The 21254-nt window shown below is 38.2% G+C and overlaps 1 protein-coding gene and 1 long non-coding RNA gene across 5 annotated transcripts in view; one reads left to right on the forward strand and one right to left on the reverse strand.

Annotated features, from left to right (window-relative positions):
- LIPC (lipase C, hepatic type) overlaps positions 1–12094 on the reverse strand; it is a 51365-nt gene extending 39271 nt beyond the window's left edge. The window contains exon 1 of one of the 3 annotated variants that reach the window (XM_064668240.1): positions 11937–12094. In XM_064668240.1, the coding sequence (XP_064524310.1) occupies positions 11937–12018 (82 nt within the window). In that variant the 5' untranslated portion in view covers positions 12019–12094. The remainder of the gene's footprint in view (positions 1–11936) is intronic. The other 2 variants (XM_064668239.1, XM_064668241.1) reach the window with 2 other exon arrangements.
- Positions 1–21254, forward strand: part of LOC135420587 (uncharacterized) — a 54101-nt gene that overhangs the window by 2950 nt on the left and 29897 nt on the right. The window contains exons 2-3 of one of the 2 annotated variants that reach the window (XR_010433610.1): positions 16122–16214; positions 21141–21237. This is a non-coding gene — a long non-coding RNA (uncharacterized LOC135420587). The remainder of the gene's footprint in view (positions 1–16121; positions 16215–21140; positions 21238–21254) is intronic. The other variant, XR_010433611.1, reaches the window with a different exon arrangement.

Here is a 21254-nt window from a genome sequence, read left to right on the forward strand (position 1 = left end):
AAATAAATCCTTCTACTGCCCTGTAGCAGTGCTTTTTACTAATGAGAGCTATTGCCAGGCTTCCCTGTTATGGCACTTTGTTAGAAATGTGCTTAAGATACAAAAGAGGTGGCTCACTGGGCTTTCATCAGTTCTTAGCCACTGTCAGAATTAGGATCAGTGTTTTATTTGGAGCTCAGTGATTCAGTTCAGATCTCTCATTCTCGAGGGAAGGCTGCTCACAAGGGAAAAAAAATCAATTTTCATACAGACTTGTCTTCAAATTCCCACATAAAACACTAACTTAAAAGAACAGCAGTGGAGCTGAGATGGGGGATGAATTGTCTGAAACCTGCTAGAAAGTTTAAAATACAGCACCATTATAATAAGTAAGGCCAGATGTCTTCCTTTTCTCACAAAATCTGTTTAGACATTTGTAGAATTCCTTTGTTTTGGAACAGTTTCATCATATCTCTGCTTCTGTAGATCCTTTGGTACATGGATCAGACATATTTTTACCAAAAGCCTATTCACATGCAATGGACCAACCCTGTGTTCCTACAGAGGAGCCAATTCGCTGATTCTTTCAGAGATGTGAGCAAATTTTGCACCATATTGAGTGGCCTTTGGCTTCAGGTAAAGAATTCAACAGCTTGTGGGAGTGCTAATTAGTGCTAATAATAACTTCAATGACCTGCCTTGGCTTTAAAATGCCTGACAGAATTTACCCTGTCCTTGAAGGATAGAGATTTTGTGTCTGTGCCTGTCTGATTAGGGACTCTCATGCCCACATGTGTCTGTGTTTAGTGATCACACACAATTAACTAAGTGGCTGCATGTGTGTGGAGGAAAAAGAAGTGGGTGGTGTTGGAGAATCAAGAGGAAAAAAGGCAGAGATTTCCCAAAAATACTACACCAGAATTCCATTATTAAAAGGATTTCTCCTGTAGGCTAAATAGCCTTGTTAAATCCAGAAGTAACAATAGGAAAACATTAGATTAGGAACTGGATTGTTAAAAATTAAACCTTGTCTCTCTAATTTTGGAACTTTTTCCATGGTTAATTTGCTGAAATATGTATGGAGGGTATGAGGGAAATGAAAGCTTTGATTTGAGCAAGTACCCAAAAAGCTCCAAAGTACAAAATTTTTATTTTTTCTGGCTAATAGGTTGCTGATGGTGCAGAAAACAATTGTGTTTTCAAGGATATTGCCCTAGACCTTTCCAATATAAATATTATTAACACCAGCCAGAACAACGAGTTACATTATTTTATGAGCTGGAATGATAAATTGGGTTTTTTTCTGAGTTCCCTTTCTTTTGCTAAAGTGATTTTTGAAGAGCAATCAAATTAGAAGAGAGGAAAAGATCTTTAAACTTCTAATAGAGCCTAAATTTGATGATAGAAAGCCTGGTAAGGGAGCAGATTTATTTATTTTTTAAAATTGAGATTAAAAACTTAAAAAAAAAATTTAAAAATATTACTCAGTGGTTAGGGTGCTTAGTTCCTAACTAGACATTTGGCTTCAGTGCAGCCCAAGCAACTCTAAGCAGAATTCTTCCCTGTCTTGCTTCCACCCCCTCACTCCTGACCTCCTGTAGTCCCCGTTGTCCCAGCACAGCTGGTCACTTAGTTGCAGAGTGTACAGGATCAGGGAGCTTATCCAGCTAAAAAGTAGGATCACAAGAAAGAAATAGGATTATTTTTCGACTGGACCAGTTTGCAGGCTGATTGGCTGCAAGAAAAATTGTAGAATCATTCTCTGACTAAGCAGCTGTACTGGCACAGTGGAGAGGCTCAGGAAGTACCTGCACCAGTGGCCTGAGGCAAGGGCTGCTGAAGTTGTTAATGTCACCAAGTGGGTAATGAACCACAGCCTTTCCTTGGACTTTAAAATGTCTGCCATCACTGGGCACTGGCTAAATACAAAGCACAAAAAATCAAGTATTTGAGGCCTTGTTTTTCTCCAGAGCTGGGCAGATGCAGAATGTCACCCCTTCTCTTTCATTATTATTAATATTTGATTTTATGATAGATTTCTAATTTGGCATAACTCATGTCTTTAGTGTCATTTTGGTTATACTGTTAAATGACATTCTAGAAATCAAAGAGCAAAAAATATTCACATTTGATTGCCTTACTATGATCAATTAAGCTTACTCAGGAACACAGTCATGTATTGAGGGACTAACCTGCTACACAGCAAGAGGAAAAATGCTGGTTTACTGCATTTTCCAACTACCCACAGCATCCAAGAGTGTACAATATACAGTGAAGGTAGAAATATCCAGGCAGTGTCAGCTCACAGAAATCCATGGGGAAATCTACTACATTTTGATGAAATAAAGGAATATCTGAAACAAACAGTCTTCCATCTGGAAATTCCAGGGATCCAGAGTGTCCTGTAGTACAACAGTTAAGTTGTGTGACTGTGTTTACTTTGAAAAACACAAATACAGCCAGTCAGTAGCTGAATTATGACTTATGGTATGTTACAGGGTGGGTGTAAAAGATTCTTTAATCACTTGTTAAAGACCCAAGATCCATTTGTTTGGATTACTCTGGACTTGGTCCAGAATGTCTAAGGGGAGATGAGAAGCAATGAAGTGCTGAGGTTGCAGAGTGCTAAATGCTGATGTGATGGATGGGTTGTGAGAAGTCCTTGTGAGCTCAGAGCACCCAGGCCCTGAGCAGATGCAACATTAACTCTCTGGTGTCTGAGAATTCTGTTCCCTTCTGCACACCAGGATGATAGTTTTCAAAATATCCAAAGTGATTCTTTTTTTTAAAGCCAGTTAAAGAATTAACATTGATACTTCATAGATGGAAAGTAACTAATAACTTAATATCAGGTCTTTTGGTGGTGTTCATGGGAGTAACATTTCATTTAAATGAATAGTTATGTGCATCTTAAGGCCATGCAGGTATCCTCAATGGAATTAATTGACTAGAACTTAATGTTTTATAAAGGTGAAGATTTTTTATGGATATACATAACTCTCATAACCTAGACTGGAAGGATAGAGAAGGGCATAAGAGAAAAACTAAACAAATCCAAAGTGCAAATGCTACAAATTTACTGAAAATTCCAGAAATGGGTTTGGAAGAAGGGGGATGCAAAGATTCCTCTTGGAATAGTATGTCATACTCCTGCTTCTGTTTCTGTTTTCTAAGGATCTCTGTGATAAGTGTGTTAATTCCTGCTACTTAAAATTCCAGCTAGAAGAACACCATGTATTCAGCAGCCCTTCCCATTGCCATTTACTGTGAGCTATGATTTAGGGAGATTAAAATAGTAAGCAGCACAACTGTCTGTTCTGTGAGCTGGATCAAAGGCTCTGAGTTTTGTCCATTTTGTCAGATCTGAATCTCCATTGCATTTCTTTGAGGTGACACTGGCACTACCAAACCAGAGCGTGCCAAGAGGCGTGTTCCTTGGCTGAAGTTTCTTGGAAAAGTTACAGTTCCTTTAAGTTAACTAATTAAAGATCACATTATGGTCACAGAGTATGTAAGAAGAGACTAAGACTGAAATGGCATCCATCAGGATCCTGCTGAACTCCTCTGCCCGGGAAACAGTGTGGATATTGCTGTTGGGATGGAGAAATGTTCTGGCAGAGAGGAAAGGCACACAAAGCTTTTGAAAAGAGCAAATCCTAAAGGTATCTGTGCCCTAAGAGAAATGTGAAAATCCCAAAGCTCTGTGGGACACACAGCTTGTACTGGTGTAGAACACAGACTGAAGGTCACCAATTCATTTGTAGTAAGCAAAATCTCATGCTTAGCACACACTGTCTGTATGTTTGGTGGTATTTGAAATGCTGGCAGCTTAGTGGCTGCAAGAAAGGTTTCAGTGTTTCTTTTTTCTGTACTGACCTTGGTGTGCCCTAGAGAGCAGTAAGTGCAGGTCAGCAGGTCAGATGCAATACTTTCTGGTTAAGGCAGTGCCCAGTTATTCTCACTGCAGAGGACTGCAGGAGCCTAGCAAGCCTGGGGATCACCAAGTACCTACTGCTCAGTTTGAGTAGAGGTGGCTGAATTGCATCATAGTGGTCAATGGAAAACAGAAGAGTAACTTCAGCACTGCACACTGGAATGTTTTGTGTTGGAACCTTCTTTAGAGCTTTAATGGGTAAGCTATAGACAAAGATGACTGATAAAAACAGCTTATTAGTATCTCAGATTTCATGATTCTCTGATTTCATCTACTAAGTAAAGAATGATTTATGATGTTCCTTACAAAAAAACTGTTCCCAATTAAAAGAACAAGCTTTAATCTCTTTTCCCAGGTAAGCAGAAGGTAAGCATGATAGATAGAGAGCACAGTGGATTTTCAGATGATGTGCCAGCTGGCTTTCTGTGCAGTCTCTAGTGCTGCAGAGATCAAGTACTAATGCTTTACACTGGTAGCTGAGTTCTTTATCTTTGAATATTCTAAGTTCCCTTCTTTCTTTCTTTTGTTTAGGTCTAGGCTACTTCTTCAGTATCCTCTGCTCATTTCTACACTGGCAGAACAGGCCAGAGAATCAACTGTAATTTAGCCACAGTTCCCTTCATTTACTCTGTACTCTGGAGGGAGGAATGTATCCATGTAACACCTCCATATTTCTTGAAAACTGTGCAAAAACTGCTTTGGGGTTACTTTCAAGCATCAGAGAAGACTGTTTGTCTGCTGGTTGCAGTTGGTCCTTAACCTGAAAAGCAGATTTGGGGAATCCCACACAGATACAATCTGTGAAAGTCTTGTTCCTGCTGGTAAACCTCTGCTCTGGGACAGCTTCATCCAGCTTACCCTCATTTGCATAAAGACATTAAATGCAATTAGGGCTGTCAGCTTTCCTTGTAGTTTAGCCAGGCACTGTTGTGTAGGTGGCAATTTATGTGTTGTCATAGACAAGCTATTTTAGTCAAGAGCAGTTATGAAATTGTTCAGGTGTTTGAAAGGTCTGGAAGGTGCTGACTCGAGTGAATCACTGAAGAGTGATATGGCAGCATTAATAGGCATTGTTTGAGACATTGAAAGAAGTGTTTAAGTAGCTACTAAGGACTTGATTCAATAACTTTTGAAGGTTTTGGGGATGAAGAGTTTACAGACCATATATTTGGCACAATAAACGGGAGGTCAAACCTTTCCCACGTGTCCTAAAAGCACTGCTAATTCATATTATTTCTTCTTCACAGTTCAGGCCCTAAAAGTAATATTCTGTTACAGTAATAATAATCAGTTTCAAAAATGCAGTAGCTTTCTGAAAAAAATGATAGGGCTTTAGATAGTATTCATCATTCTTACAAATGATTACATTTTAAAAAGAATTCTCAGAAGATTATAAGCTCTCAGGTGAAAGCGTGGCTTGAATAACACCATTCAAAATATTTTGTTTGTAGTGAATAAAAGTTGCCCAAAGATTTCTGCCTTAAAAAAGAAGATAAATATCTCCCATGTCCCTTCCCTTCCTCTTGTCAGCCCCTAAAAAGGAAACCTTGAGGGCATTGGCACTGTCATTTTCAGTTAAAAGTACAAGGGACATAAATATGAAAACTAGCAGTTCTATTTCACCACAACACAAAAAAAAAATCAAATGGGAATATAACAAATCAAAATATTACCCTCTTAAATCATGAATATAATTTTTTGTCTGAAAGTCCATAAGATTTAATTATTTGTATTTTTATAACAACTTGTAGAATTCCAATCAAAGATAAGTTCTGGACAAGTTTTAGTCTGAAGTCATGACAATTACTTGGACAGTATATTTATTAGACAATTATTTGCCTGGTAAATAAATCAGAATGTAATTTGGTAGTTTTTCAGTATATTTATCTTTTATTAACACAACTAAGGAACAGCCATACATACCACTCCCACTCCAATTTGACAGAATCTCTAATTTGAGGGACTTTTGGAAGTGCAGATTGGCAAACATGAAGATAAACCTTAATTGATGTCCTCTGACATCCCTTATGGCCCACTGAAAGGGAGAAGAGTGGTGCTTGAAAGGGTAAATAAAATCCTTCAGTCTGACACTACAGATTATTTTCAGCCTGAGAAGCATAAAGTAGAACCACAAGTGATTTAACATCAGAAGATTTTAAAATGAAAAATTGAATCTCAGCAGTGTTTCTATATAATTGTTGTCAAAGTTAGCATTAAGATCTGGGAGAACATGCCAGTGTAGCAGAATTTTAGGGGCATTTGTCAGCTCCAGACACAAAATTAAACCAAACGTGTGTGTATGTTTTTATTTTTGTCCTTGGATCCGCTCTGTCATCATCTCCTCCCTGGTGCAGTGCCTTCCTCTGGAAGTAGTCTCCATCAGTTTCTCTTACTGATTAAAAATTAGAAAATGCTTTTTGGATCAAATATTTCAAAATAGCAGAAGTTTTGAGGATTTCTCTCCTAAAAATTGGTTTTTCAGATTGGACATTCCAGAGAACAGTATGTGTTCAAACACCTTGTCTACTGATATCCAGTATTTCTAGATTTCTTTTTTGTCATTTGTTGCAGCTGGAGCAACACCACAAAGCCTGGAGGCAAAGTAGAAGCCCAAATATAAACCAAGTATTATTGGTATTGTTATTATGTACCAAGTATTATTGGTAAAAGATTCACATAGATTTTACTGGACTGGCTAAGCAAAAAGGAGAACTTCTGTAGCTTTAGTCATCAGCTCCTCTTTCTACAACCATCTTGTGTTAGAAGCATTTCAGCACCAGCAAAGGCTTTCGTTGGCTGATCACAATGGTTATGTGTAAGTGTGGGCAATCCTGTGCAGTTAATGCTTTCTGAGGATATTAGCAGCTCTAACAATTTTTTTTTACATTTAAAAGGAACAAGAAAGAGAGTTGTCATAGTAATATAGCTTTAAAATCAGCATATTTTTCTAGAAGAAAGACTACAAATTGTGAAACTGGTAATTTTTTTTAACTTGGAATATAGACATTAAACAAATTTTTTTGCAGGAATTATATTTCACATTTGGCCTGTTGCCAAAGCAGTGAACTTTATCACCCAGTCCTGGCATGTGCAGATAGATGGCCCCTTCTGTCTCTTTTGCCAGTTATTGCTTATGTTGCCAGGAAATATTAATCATGCTGCTTGGAAGTGGCTGCTGGCCCATCCACCTGCTGCCAAGCTATTCCACTGTACAAGGAGTCTGACTTATCTTCAGCAAAGAGTCTCTAAGCTCTAGATAACATATAGGAAAAAAGGTCACTGTGCTAAGGCCACCCAAGGGGACCATATGGTGTTATGAGCTACATCATCACTATTGTACTGCTGTCAGTGCAATTCTATTAATAACCCTGCAGCTCCACATGGATTGGGCTTGACTATGTTTTCCAAAATGAAATGTGTAATATGAACCTAGAGTGAAACACAAAATAGGCAGAAAAGAAAAATGTTCTCTTTAATAATGAATGTTCTTATTGATAGTTATTTTCCATCAGAACTATATATATATATATATATATATATATATATATATGTTTAAAATTAACTATAACCTTCTCTAGTTTGAGAGAAAGGGGAAGAAAATAAGTTAAGCACTTAGATTGCAGTGCCACCTTACCAAGAACTGTTCTGCATGGGCAAGTTTTTTAAGTGTCACATGAGTTCAACTACTGTTCATACAGCAGTGGTCAGAAGAATGTAATGCTTAAGTCATATGAATTGCAATCCTCTGGTGAATTTAAGGTCCTCATTAGGATGTTCAGTCACTTGCATTAGTAGAAAGATTGAAACTTGTTTCATGCATGGATAGTTCCTTTGTCAATCAAATTCCCGTTATTGTCTCTTGTCATGGGAAAAGCAAAGGGCCTTCTGTTAGACTGCAGTTGTATTTTGGACTCTGCAGTGAAAATCGATGGCTGAAGTTATATTTGTAGATTTTTCTGGGTGCCAAAAGGAGAAATAACTGGTTTAGATGATAGAAATTTTGGTAGAATTCTAAGACTCCTGAGAGCATTGCAAAAGCTGTATATGGATACAGTGAATGTGAAACACAGCCACTCAGAAGATGACAGCAAATACTTTTGTAGAACTTCTATTAATATCACAACCTAAATCATTAGTGTAACTGGTTAGTACCCTGACATCTGAACTTCCAAATTCCAAGACTTCTTTGACCAATATTTTGGTACATCATAAAATTTAGCTCCTGAATCCCTGTTTGAATGACCTAACTAGAAGTGACATGAATTTCAGCTTCAGAGGTGATGCACAAGCTCCAGTGCAGTAAATGAGAAATATTAACTGGTTTTAGTCTTGTTTCTATGGGTTGTAATCATGGTATATTTCTGCATATGAAGAAGAGGGAGAGAAAAAGAATATTTTTTTTCAGTAATTTTTGGAGCCAATTTCATTTCATAGCACTTTCTCTCAAACTGGAAGTGGGCTGGAATTACTAATATCCTGTGGCCTTGTTGGCTTTAGTCTGTGTTCTTCTGTCATTTAATATAAACCTGAATCACACAGAATTAATGAAAACTTAAGGCACAGGTTATTATTACACTGAATATGCTTCAAGGAATTGAAAGGAAGGTCTTCTCTACATTTTTGCATTTAGGGTAGACTTTAAAGAACTGTTAGACAGTAAAAGTGATATTCACCTTCCATGTCAAAGGTAACCATGTCATCACCTTAGCAGACTTTAGCTCTCTTTCTCTGCAGTTTAAATGGCATTTGAATCTTCTGTGTTTATTGCTTTTCTCATAGTTTTTCAGCATCATGTAGAAATTATTATTTTGGTAGTTTTTCAGATCTGATAGTGTATACTCCATACACTGCATTTTATTGAGGAGTTTTATCTAGGCTTTGGAGGATTTGATATACCAAACACACCTTTTATATCTCTGTAATACTCTTAGGGAATAAAGAAAATGTAACAGCTATTCAGGTTTCTCTATAATCCATTCCTGTGGTCTATGTTATATTACTAAGATGTTAGCACTGTAATACTTAAAACATAGCAGACCTGGATGACAATTAAGATGTTACCTTTCTCTTTTGGGCAGAAAAAATCCAGCTCAGCTGCCAGCTGTGAGACTGTCAGGTAAGAAGTGCTGGCTCAACAGCAGGAGTTCTCATGTCAGCCACTGCAGAACTCTGCTCTGCACAACCAAGTGGAATAATTGAATATATTCCCACCTAGTTTTATGTTTACAGAAGAAGAATCAAAATAAATAGGAGCTTATGTTGAAGCATTTTTCACATGCTTTTAGAAAGAATCATCTTGGCTTAACTTCAGGGATGTTATTTTTAGGTGCTTATTTCTGGTTCCGGGATGCTGCTTTTAGATAATGAACATTTGCCAAAAATTACAAACTTCTTTCCTGCTATATAATTGTACAAGAAAACCATGATATTTCAGAAACACTCTGTGTTTTTTTAAGAATAACCTCATGTGTGTTTTAAATGGGATGTTTTTGCTTGGTAATGCAAATCTTGTTCTACATAATTAAGTATAAAATAAGAACCTATAGCATGTATATGTTATATAACTTCATAAAAATTATTTACATACACTTATCTAAATTGATTTACCCACTGCAGTCTAATTCCTATAAATTCTGATTTTGTAATGTAATTTCTTTTACTGTGCAGGTGGATGAAATGATAGAGAAAAAAAAGAGTTGATTATTTTCTGGGTACAAATGAATGAGTAGGACTTTTACTTACACAGTGATTGTTCTTTTCGAGGATGGTTCCCTTACAGCTATTGTTTGTGCTAGAATGACATGCCAGACATTCATCTTTGAGAAGGCCTTGCAGATCCTTTTAGTTACACTGTTCATTGCTGCAGTTCCTGCTAAAGCAAGAACAAGGGAGCTCCAAGGTGCGAGGGTGTCCAGGTAAAATAAATCCAATGCTCATTGAAAGCTGTCTCCTCTTGACAGCATTTAAAGGGCTCTTATGCAGAACTAAAATCTTTGCTGCCCTTCCTTAGTGAGAGATAATGCCTTAGTGTCATTTGCATAAGCCATTGTGGGAAGAGAATTTGCCTCCTTGGGAATTGAAATGAAGAAAAAGACTCCCTGAGGTTACTAAGTGTGGCCAAAACACCAGAGTTGATTGAGGACAGACAGAACCAGCAGAGCTATGCTGGCAAATCAAATGGCCATCGAAATAAGGCAAGTTTGAGAACTGGGAGTTCCATTATCTTCTGGACAAGGTTGGTGTGGCTGAGGTTGGATTGGAGAAGGATAAGAAGGGAGTGAAAGCTGCAGAGATATACATTAATGCAAATGGATAGTTGGAATTAGAGCTGGACCGATTTAAAATTGAGAGATGAGGGTCCAGGTTCAGCATAATGGAAAACCAGGTCCTTTAACCTTGTAACTACCCTCTGTAGCATATCTAGTTGGGCTGTGGATAGCCTCTACAAGAAAATGCAGTCGAGTCTTCTTGCATTTTTAGAAGAGAACCTGCTCTACTTCTGAAATCCGTCTCTTGCCTCAGCATACTATGAACTGGGCGTATCTGCTAGTGTCAGTATGACATGTCACTTGTGTTTTGTCACAAGTGAGGTTTTAAACTGCAGAAGCAATAAGCAAACAAGTGAAGTCCATCGATAGAGGAGTCCTAGGTCATGAGGGGAAAGGGAGATGGAGAGAGTGAAGCAACTGGCCTTGCTATAAACAGTACCACAGATAGTGGGGTAGGGGAATGCAGCTGCATAAGGCAAGACCCGTGACTGTGAAAAAACAGGGGTACAATGATTTCCTCTCTCTGCCTGGTGTTTGTATTTATGGTGAACTAAACTTTAACCACACAGTAGAATCTGGATAGATCTGGGCAAAGATTATGTGAGATACCTCAAATTAAAGTTAGTGCTCTAATTTTTGGTTCTCTCAAAAATACAGAATTTGATCATGGTTTCTAAACAGCTTTCTAAGGTTCAGCAACTGTTAAGGATATGCAGATCTTGCTGTCTGGTAAACCAGGCCAAGTTATGGCATTAATTGCAGTTTAAGTTCTCATAGTGTTTTAATTCAAGGATTTTATGTTGTTCAAAATGAAACCCAAGGGGAATTTTAATGTGCAGAATCAAAGAAAGGTGGTCTTGCCTCCTCTAGATAGAAATCACTGTGCTTATTGCATATAAAGCATTTTTATAGCAAATGGTTTCTAAAACTGTTAATACAAATTAACATAAATACAAAACACAGCTACTGAAAGAGGCCATACTTCTGTGAATGTGCACATCTTGCTTTATTTCCAGCTAAAGAGAAAACTACATTTATCCCCTTCAGACTTAGACTATTAGAAATGTAGTTAAATAAGAAGGAAAGCTCATTCTTGCTCTGTATGGCTTAATGATGAAGCCAAACATGGAATTGTCTTTGTCAATCACATCTGAGAGGTTACAAGAAATACAGTTTTGTGATGCACTTAAGAGTCCCCCAGACACTGACACAATGTGCATAACACAAATGCACTGGTGTACAACCAGTGACAGAGATCCTTCCCAGTGCTGCTCTACAAAACATACTGCAGATGTATCTCTTTCACTCCAAGATGTTCCTCCCACTTGAGATGAAAGGCAACTCAGCAAATAAAAGCTTAAACCCTCTCAGATAGCTAGAAATGTTGATTCATAGTAGGAGACTGAATCTGTTGTAGAGAATACTTCCAGCCCAAGAGGATTATGACAATATCACTCCAGTGTATATTTTCAAACTAATAAATTTTAAAATTAGCTTCATCAGAAGTTTGTTAAGGGTCACAGTACCATAAGTCTATAGTCTCAAATGTATGGATTTCTACTGAGAAATGTTTGTTGTAATTACAAACAACTGCATTTTCCAATAAACACAGACAGTTATAAATGCCATAGTTTAAGGGAACACAGCACTCAAACACAACATGCTGATGATCAGTCAGTCAATATTACTACATTTTTATAGCAAAGATTAAAAAAAAGGTTCATGATCATTATTTATATTTGATAGTATATTACCTTTTTTCTTTCCTCCATATGTATTTGCTGAGACGATGACACAAGAAAGCAACAAAAACGAAAGAAGTTGGAAACTTTTCATTTTTTCTTTCTCTGAATGAGAGTTCTGCCAAATTCTGCCAAGAGATGGGAAAAGGACAAAATTAGCAGTGCTTTGCAAGAAATTCTTTGCCCATTAATCATTAACCCTGAACTCTCCTGTCCCCTACCCCGGATTTGCCTTTTATGGAAGTGAAAATGGAATTTCCCTGTTTTCAGTCTCTTCATTTTCATGTTATGCCACCTGTGGCAGAAAGAATTTGGAACTGGATCCTCCTGCCTTGCACAGCTCTGAGCACAGGGACTTGAGGCCATGAGTTCTGTGAAATACTGGTAAAGGCCGTGGGTAGCCAGCTCAAATTCAGTTGGTCAACAGCTCAGTCTGAACATATTGTAAAATAATGGTAAGAGCTGAAGGTTAATCGAAATATTTCATTAACATAGACAAATCCCAGCAAGGGAAGCATCAAAATTTTATATGCATGAAACACTTTTCTTATTTCATTAGTAAAACTGGTATCAGATTTTGGATAATTGTTAATTATCCAAAATTGTTAATTGTTATTTTGATAATTGATAATTGTTAGTTTGAAACACTCAACAGTGTTTCAAATTAAGTGAACATATTTTAACACATACAAAATTTACTAATAAAGCACAATTAACCAATGTATCTCTCCACTTCCACTAAAAGAATCATAAGAGAATGCACACAGTGAATGTAGGAGTCAGTTCAGAGAAAAGGTGTCCATTAATACAGTGTGGTTTGTACTGGAAATCAGAGCAGAATTTTAATTGCAGTGTTGTGTGTATATGCCACAAGGAATAGAGGTGTAGTGTAAAGTGTGAGAGGACCACAATTACTCTTGAATAGGCAGCAACTATTACACTAAGTTGGGTCTCACACACGAGCAGGACACAGTGGTGTCCTCTGGGCCACCTTAGCATCAGTCTGAAGCATCCTAGTTTTCCCCCATCAGTTCTTGAGACATACTTTAGCACATTTTAAGGGAATGAAGTGCCAATTATGATGTAGCCTTGGCAGCACAGGCCTTAGGATAGGCTGCAAATCAACCTGCATTTCTACTAATTATGAATAAGGGAGAAAAGTGCAGATCACTCCCTTTCCTTGCTCACTCCAAGGAGCTTTGAGTCTAGGATGCAGCAGACAGCTACAAAACCCTACAAACAATCTCTAAGGTCACACCAGTCACCAGAGCTGGCAGTGGTCTTGGCACACAAACACCTGAAGCATTGTCGAGACTGATTGATCAGCGTGTGTGTCTGAAAGTACATTAAAAAAAGAAGAAATACAGAAAATGAGGTGATAGGATCAAAATTACTCTTGATAAATGATAAATACTCTTGGCAGCAGCATTTTCATTTCAGTGAGTGAGAAAAGAAGACAGGAGATAGAACTTGGACAAGAAGAAAGAACAAGACAAGAATTTAGGCTGTGATGATGGACAGGAAATGCTGTATTTTAGCAAAGTTAACACTAGTGGAAATTACTGGTGTGATTTAGCACAGCCTTGCAGTGAACTTAGAAAAATGTTAGCTGAAGATGATGTGAAGATGACAGATCTGAGTGACAGGTTGAATGGTGATATAGCCACAGTAATCAAGACCATTTGGGGGAGAAAGATTGCAAGCTCTATTTTCTGCAGACAGGAATTGTTCTGAAACCAGGTGGTAGATCTGTTAGGGACAGAACAGGCTGTTGGATCTTTGTGAAGAGATTGCCTGAAAATAAAGACTATAGGAATCAGTCTTTGGATTTACTTCCCACTATAGCACCTGTGTAGGAAACCAGAAACATTATGAGCATCTTATGAAGGATTGCTTAAAGTGGTAAGAGGAAAACTGGGAAAAGAAGGAGGAGGAACCTGCCTTCTTTTGGCAGGTTTTCACTTTCTTTGGCAATTCTGCATCAGCCACTGCCAATATTTATTTGTCTTTTCAGTGTTCACAAAGTATCCCCGATAATGGTGACGGCCCTAAGCGGTGTTGTGGGAATAATTGTACAGCATTGGAACGAGAGGTTTCACAGAGCATATTCGGGATGAGTTTATGTAGCACAAAATTGCATGTTATGGCACATTAGTCCACAGAGAGCAGATGTGATGGTGTTCCAGAGGAAGGAGCTGCTCCCAGTGGCCTCTACAGCATTGTCACACAATGTGTTTTTGGAATGTGGGACTGGGTTTTCTTTTCTTCTCCATTTGATTTACATGAGTAAATCCAATTGCCTTTGTTATCTACTCATAAAGAAAAGAATGGGTCTCCTGCAATGTAATGAACATTAGAGGTAGGAAACTCCCAACAAATAATTTTCCTGTGAATCCAAATATTGAAATTAGAACCTTTGCTGTTTTCAACTTGTTTATCTGGTCACTTGATAACTACTTTGCTTGATCTGTTCTCTCAGATGGGTTAATTGCTGTTTGTATTGTTATTGCATATATAAAATTCTATGAATATATAACCTAAATTGTTTTAGGAATTAGTTCTTGATGTAGAAAGTATAACAAGAAAGAGTCTTTGGTACGTTATGAGAATAGAAAGAGTGGAGACAGGTATTTATCAGAAGGGACTGTGCAGTAGCTACTCAGAGTTACTGGCAGCCCGTTGCATCACATACCCAAATGGCTTTTTTCCAGCCACATTTGGATCTGCATGAGGTGCAGTGAATGGGAGCCGCAATATCCTGGGTGGAAATCACTGCGGAAAAGAGAGAATCCTCTGGAAAAAAGAGGATGCTCTGGGTCTTCTTATTAGTCAATCATGGAGGATGCTGAGTGAAACTGGATGTATCTGAGACACTAATAGGTGTCTGCTGGTCTGCTGGGGCCATATGAACTGTAAGACTGCTCTGCTGCAGTCACTGGCAGTGACAAAATTTACAGCAGCTGAATAAACACAGGCACTAGAAAATCAGGGAACAGAAATCTCAGGGACTATAAAGAAAACTGTGTGGTTGATGGAGGAAAATGACACCTGGAATATGCAAGCTACACTGTGTCCTGATGTTACTGTCAAGAGTGAGTGTAAAGTTTATTCTTTAGAATTGAATATATTTGTTACTCATGCTCTGGATAAGGCAAATGGATAATTTGGTATTTGCGAAAACCTTGATTCTTGAAAAATATCTGAAATTAAGTTCTTAAATGTAAGGTTTAATATGGTTATGGCTATGGTTAAATAAGTTAGCCTTAAAATGTAAAGGATCCATTTTAAAAAAGGAGCTATTCTGTAGATACGAACTCTCTTTCCCATAACAACCAGCATTTGCACATTACTTCATTGCCCGCATTGAAATCACTCATACCAACTGTAGTGATCTGCATTCTAAATTTAGAAATACAGAATCCAAACTGCTCTTCTGTGAAACAGATAAAATGCCTGTTTAGTTTTGCATGGAGGCCAGTGCTTTGCCTGCTTTATATGAAATGCTATCTTTTCTTAAACACAGTGTCCTAAGGCTGATTTCTAGCTTATGCTGGTGTGTTTATATCTAGTTTGCATGTCCTGTAAGAGAGCTTGATAACCTTCTCTCTTCTGCTGCTTGTACAATATATACCCAGGAGGTAAACCCTCAATCACAATCCCCATCTGCTTCTTGGCTAATGTTCCAATTATAGTTAGACCTCTTGCACATATTCACATCTGAAATAAAATTGATGGTTTCACTATTGAGAAGCAGCATGTGACTAATCATGCATTGTACCATGCAAGTTTTTGCTTAAATGTTTCTTTCTAATCAAGTTAAATAAAGGAACACAGGGCAGAAATTTGTCAGGCGTACAGTCCTGCTTTTTCCCTGAGACCACACCGTTCATCAAGATGGTTTTCAATCACCTGAAGACCAATAATACTGTAGTACAAGATGTTCTTTCAGGTTTAGAAGATATTTTATGGGCCAGAACTTCAGCTACCATAAATTGGCTTCTGTGCAGCTCTAATGATTTTCACCAGCTGAGGATCCACCCTGTGTTCCTATAATAAGCCGCTAGCATTTGAAAAAAGATTCATGTGATGGTGATGCTAATACATCTGAGGTTATAGAGCAAGAAAATTTTTATGTGGTTGAATTTTTAATGCAGTTTTTAAATCCAGAATTTATTCTGCCTGTTTTATCTTTCCTAGGATTTTTAAATATCAAATAACTCCGAAGAGACAGTTTTAGATGGAGTTTTGTGTGTGGATTCATGGCCTATGTCAAACATACAGCAGCTGCACGTGAGTCTGAAACTTCCTTTACAGCAACAGCTATTGAGCCAGCAGACTTTTCAGTATTAAATTCACAAGTAAATAATTGATCAGCAGATTTTGTTTTCTGATATGAAAGAAAATCACTCATTTGCATGAGCATAGTTTTGTGAAATAGGAGTTTCTCCTGCAAGATGCATTTCACGCTCTGTAGCTCCTGATTAAGGTAGTCTTCTTCCATAACTCATCACCCGGAATACTATCTCACTTTCCTTGGGTGCACATCTGGGACTAGCCAATGCATTCTTGCAATTTTAAGTTTTGTTTCAAGTTTAGCACATTTTGTATATTTGTACCTTTTAATAATTTTTTAAATATGCTACACTGAGTAGTTTGTATTATAAACAGCTCTAAACAAAGAAGAGAACCCAAATACAACTGCCAAGCATAAATATAGTTGTACAATAAGTGGGTCATCTGCTCCTACTTCCAACTTTAAAAAAAGGCATTTTCTAGTTTGTTTACTGCAATGTTAGCTGAGTGCTTTTTGCAACAATGCATTACTTGTTTAGTTGCCTTAGAGGAATGCTGCTACTTGGCTTGTGTGTTTGTCTTTCTCATGGGTACACTGTGTTCTCTTGGGGTATGTCTCTGAAAGCTTGACAAATCAGAAAAGTACAGATTAGACAAACCAAATAAAAGGGGAGAACAAATCCCAACACATCTGGACTGGCCATGCTCTCCAATTATGTGTAGAATATTGTGTGCTTGCTATTACCCCTGCCTTAAAATAAGTGAGGAGCTGGCCTACTCCCTACCTTTCATTACAATTCTATTCTTCAGCAGCCAGGGCTGAACTTCTGCATGGTTATGCACTACAGGAAAGGGTAGTGCAGCTGCAGACTTTTTATCCACCTGTTTTCTTAGTTCTGTTTTGGATTTTTGCTGTTGTCAGTGCCCTGTTTCAGGGGTGACTATACAGCCTGTAAAATTTTGCATCGAATTGATCATTGTTAAAGCAGCTTTCTCATAGAGCTGTGGCATGTAGAAGCTTCCATCAATCAGCACTGTGCTGTCAATAGATGTAATTGTGAAGAACAGATGTGCTTTTGGAAAGCCCAGCCTGCCTGCTGAGGACATTTCCCTTCATTGGTCTGTGTAAGAAACAGCTCAACACCTGCAATAAAGCTCATTGGCAGACTGAGACCCAGCCCAACCTCCTCCCTCCCCCCTGAGGACTGAGCTCGATGGTTTTAAGCAAAACCAACACAAGAGCAATGCTTTTTGAAGCTGCCTTGCTTGCTCACCTCCCTCACATCAAAGAGAAGCATATCTGAAACAGGTGAATCCATAGTAAAACCAACAGTGTTCTCTCCCTTCCCTTTCTAGCCTCTGTATTCAGATATTGATTGATGGTTCTTCTTGATAAAGAAGGCAGCAAGGACAAGACAAGTAGGGCTTCTTGCAAGTAACATTTGAAGAGGATACACACAAAAGCACTTAAACAAAAGGCAGAGAATTGTGCCGAGTAAAGGAACTTGAAAGACAATAAACATTCAAGTGCTGATTGATGATGACTCTTAAAGCTTAACATGCTCACAGGAGCAAAACCTGCATCCCCATGGAGCTGCTGTCACTGAAATTGAGTCTTTATGAAAAAGGAAGAGCAAACAGACGAGAAAGCTGAAAGAGGAAGAATAGGATTAATGTGTACAGAGTAGATTTGGGAGGAGCAGAGTGTTTCAGGTGCTTAATTCTCGACCCCAAACATTTTGCTTGTTCTAGGGCCTGACACAGCTCTTGCTCGTCCTAGCAGAACTTAGATGTTGGATTGGGTAGACTCTTGGATCTGATATATTGTGGCAGTTCCTACATTTCTACAAGATTAGACAAGATTATAGGATAGAAAATTAGCTTACTTAAGGAATGAAGAAGCCTTAATACTTTAAGCATCAGTTAGGATAAACATGCATTTAAAATCTTCTCCGAACTTTCTGAAAATCTGGTCTGAAAAACTGCCTGAAAATGTTCCAAATTGGTAAAAGAATTGTTGATTTTTTTCACACAAATAGAAATTAATGTAGCCTACTAGAAAGAATTTAAATGCTTGTGTCTCTGTTAGTTCTGGAACTGCAAATCTTTGATGTCTGGATAAACCATAGGATAATTGATTGTGTACATTGGTATTCCGAAGTCCATCGTTGTTGAAATGACTCACAGAAAGAAATCAGTCAGTATTAGATTTGAAGTGACCATGACCACGAATTCAAACAATTTCTTGGTATTGTCCTGTAAATACTGATGTTCCACAACTGAAATGGGAAGAGCTTTTAAATACTGCATTTAGCACAGATGTTTCCTGTTATAACAGATTAGTAAAATTTCAGTATTCAATAGGCTTTTAACACCCACCCTCCATCTGTGGTATTCATTTTCAGCATTGTGGAATAGGCCAAAAAAGCAGGCATATAATTAAAAAGAAACCCCATCAGGGTGTTTTCTCTAGCTCCACTTTCTTTTTTTTCCCTGTGTTCCTTCATTTGTGTGTGGAAACATTTTATGGGTGGCAACATGGGTAAGACAAAGCTAGTTCTCCATCTGGGAGTCACACTTACTGCAGGCAAGTGCACTGCAAACAAGCCCTTGAGCATATGCTGCATCCATAAGTGCTAATTGAGAAAGTCTGATTACGTCAGTTGAGTAAGAATAATATATTCTTTGCCAAATGACCAGTTTGTGCTTGTGGCTTTAAAGTAGCTGTGGTTCACCAAAGTGCTTGAGAAGTGCCTTTATTTTGAAGAGGAAGCTGAGCAAAGGGCTGAAAGCAAGCGGTGCTGAGGGACTGCAAGGTCAATAACCAAGAGAGCTGCCACAGACACAACTCAAACAAAATGATGGTAAAACTCCTCTTTTAGTAACTTGCTTGGGACATAAAGGCAGAGAAGGAAACAAGCAGAGCAATGTCTCTGACCATAACACACTTTGCAAACACATACAAAATTTACTGTGTAAACCTGCTTCTCAAGTTTCTTTCATGCATGTTTATTCAGGGTTGAATGTCAGCCTTCATTTCTCAGTCACATCCATACAGGTGTCAGATATATGACATTAAAGACCTGCGATTTGGGGATTACTCACATTTTTACTTTTGTTCTGTTTTCTTCTATATTTCATTGTAAATTTTCACCAGAAAAGTCCATAATGCCTTTTGAGACAGAACAACAATATCCAGTACAATATTAAAGGGGTACAGTGTCCTATAAAGTGACTTGAGTGCTCAGGAACCTTCTTGAATGTAAGAGAGATACTTAAAAGCTTGGCCTACTTAGTTATTTAAAAGATTTTTAAAGCCCTGGTCAAGAATTACAAGTACTAAGATGAGAAGTATATTTTTGATGCTAGAATTGCACATTTTTATGATGAGGGGAATCCCAGGATATCTTTATGAATTACATAGACAGTGAGATCAGCAAGGGCACTGCTGAGATTCAATTCTGTCTTCCTTTTTGCATCTTTATCAGTTGATAATTCCCTTCCTTATTCTTTACTTCCTCCCTGACACTGGTAAGCCATGGTTCAACTCACCTGACTGTGGGGCTTTCAAGCAAACTATATGTGTCTCCCACTTACTGCAGTACTGTTTACTGTTTAAAGAAGTTCCCTTAGAAAACAATGTACACATATTGTGGAACGTCAGGGTTTGTTTGTAACCCCCCCCCCCAGGCAGGTGTATTTAATGGCAGCATTAGTGTAGTTTACAGACTGGAAAGCAAACAAAGCAGAGCAAAGTAGCCTTTTTTTTCTCAAGCTGTTTTTTCTGAGCAGTTTTGGTGCCTGTTAAGAAACGACTTCCCACAATTCCACAATCAGTCAACCTGTAAGCAGTAACATCATATCTAGTGTTTAAAATGTGAGTTTAGGAACCAGGTGTTTGGATCTGGTTTCTTTCTATGGCTCTAATTTCCTGTCGTTAACTCATGGGTAAGTCACTCTGCTTTCTGCTGGTTCAGGTGTCCCATTAGATAAAGGCAGCAGAATAGTACTTATTTTTCCAGAGTGTGGTGAGGCTCTGTAAATGACACTGTATTTTCTGAAGGTGTTACATAAGTCAAAGTAATAATGTTGTATCTAATTGAATCCTTCAATCTAACAGATGGGAGCAAAGCTTAAGAAAAATTTTGAACTTTTTTTCCCCCCTTGCATATTTCTGCTATTTTTATGTCTCAGAAGTATTTTTGAAATGAATATCTCTTCAATGAACATAAATGTTAACAGAATACATTTTCACACACAGGGTTATGTTCCCACACCAAAACTTTAACTTCGAATATATTGTGTTTAGGCCATACAGGGCAGTTTTTAAGAGCAGGGAAGCAAACAGGGCTTCTGACTTGGGAACATGATACTTGTCTTTTCCAAAACCTTATCATGTGATGTCTTATTTGTGGAATAACTTGCAGGGCAAAACACAGGCGTCAGTCTTATGAATTTTCAAGGTGACTAAGAGGTTTGTGGTGGTTGGAGAACAGGTCAGCAGACTAAACCACATTTACTATGGAGAAGAACAGCACCACTGAGAAAGCCTCATCCATGGGATGCAAACCTTTCTAAGTCCGTACTTGCTGTGGCACCATGGACCTGTTCTTTATCTGCATGTATTTCTTCACTCTGTGCTGAGGCACAAAACCATGAAACCCAGAGCAGCCACTGCTGGCTTGCAGTGCCTTCCCACCACCCTTAGGAACAGCACAGAAGCAGCAGCTGCCTTTTCCCTGGAGATTTAATAGCTTGGTCTCCTGCTATGTACTCCTTGCTCTTCTGTGTTCTAATTATAACTTCAAAATTATTATTTGTTCTTAATTTCCAAATTCCATTTGGCATCTTGTACTGGAATTTCCTGCAGAGGAAGAATTCAGACTATCGGGTAGAAACCTTTCTTGTCATGTTCCCTCACAGATGGTCCAATCTGCTCTGCAGTCCGTGCCCGACAGCCGCTTCATCTGGCAGTGCAGGAACACACAGTTAAAAATGCAGGTTCTGGAATCAGCCTCAGGTAAGCACCTCGACTGT

The sequence above is a fragment of the Pseudopipra pipra genome, chromosome 12 (assembly GCF_036250125.1).
Source record: "Pseudopipra pipra isolate bDixPip1 chromosome 12, bDixPip1.hap1, whole genome shotgun sequence".
Classification (NCBI taxonomy): Eukaryota; Metazoa; Chordata; class Aves; order Passeriformes; family Pipridae; genus Pseudopipra; species Pseudopipra pipra.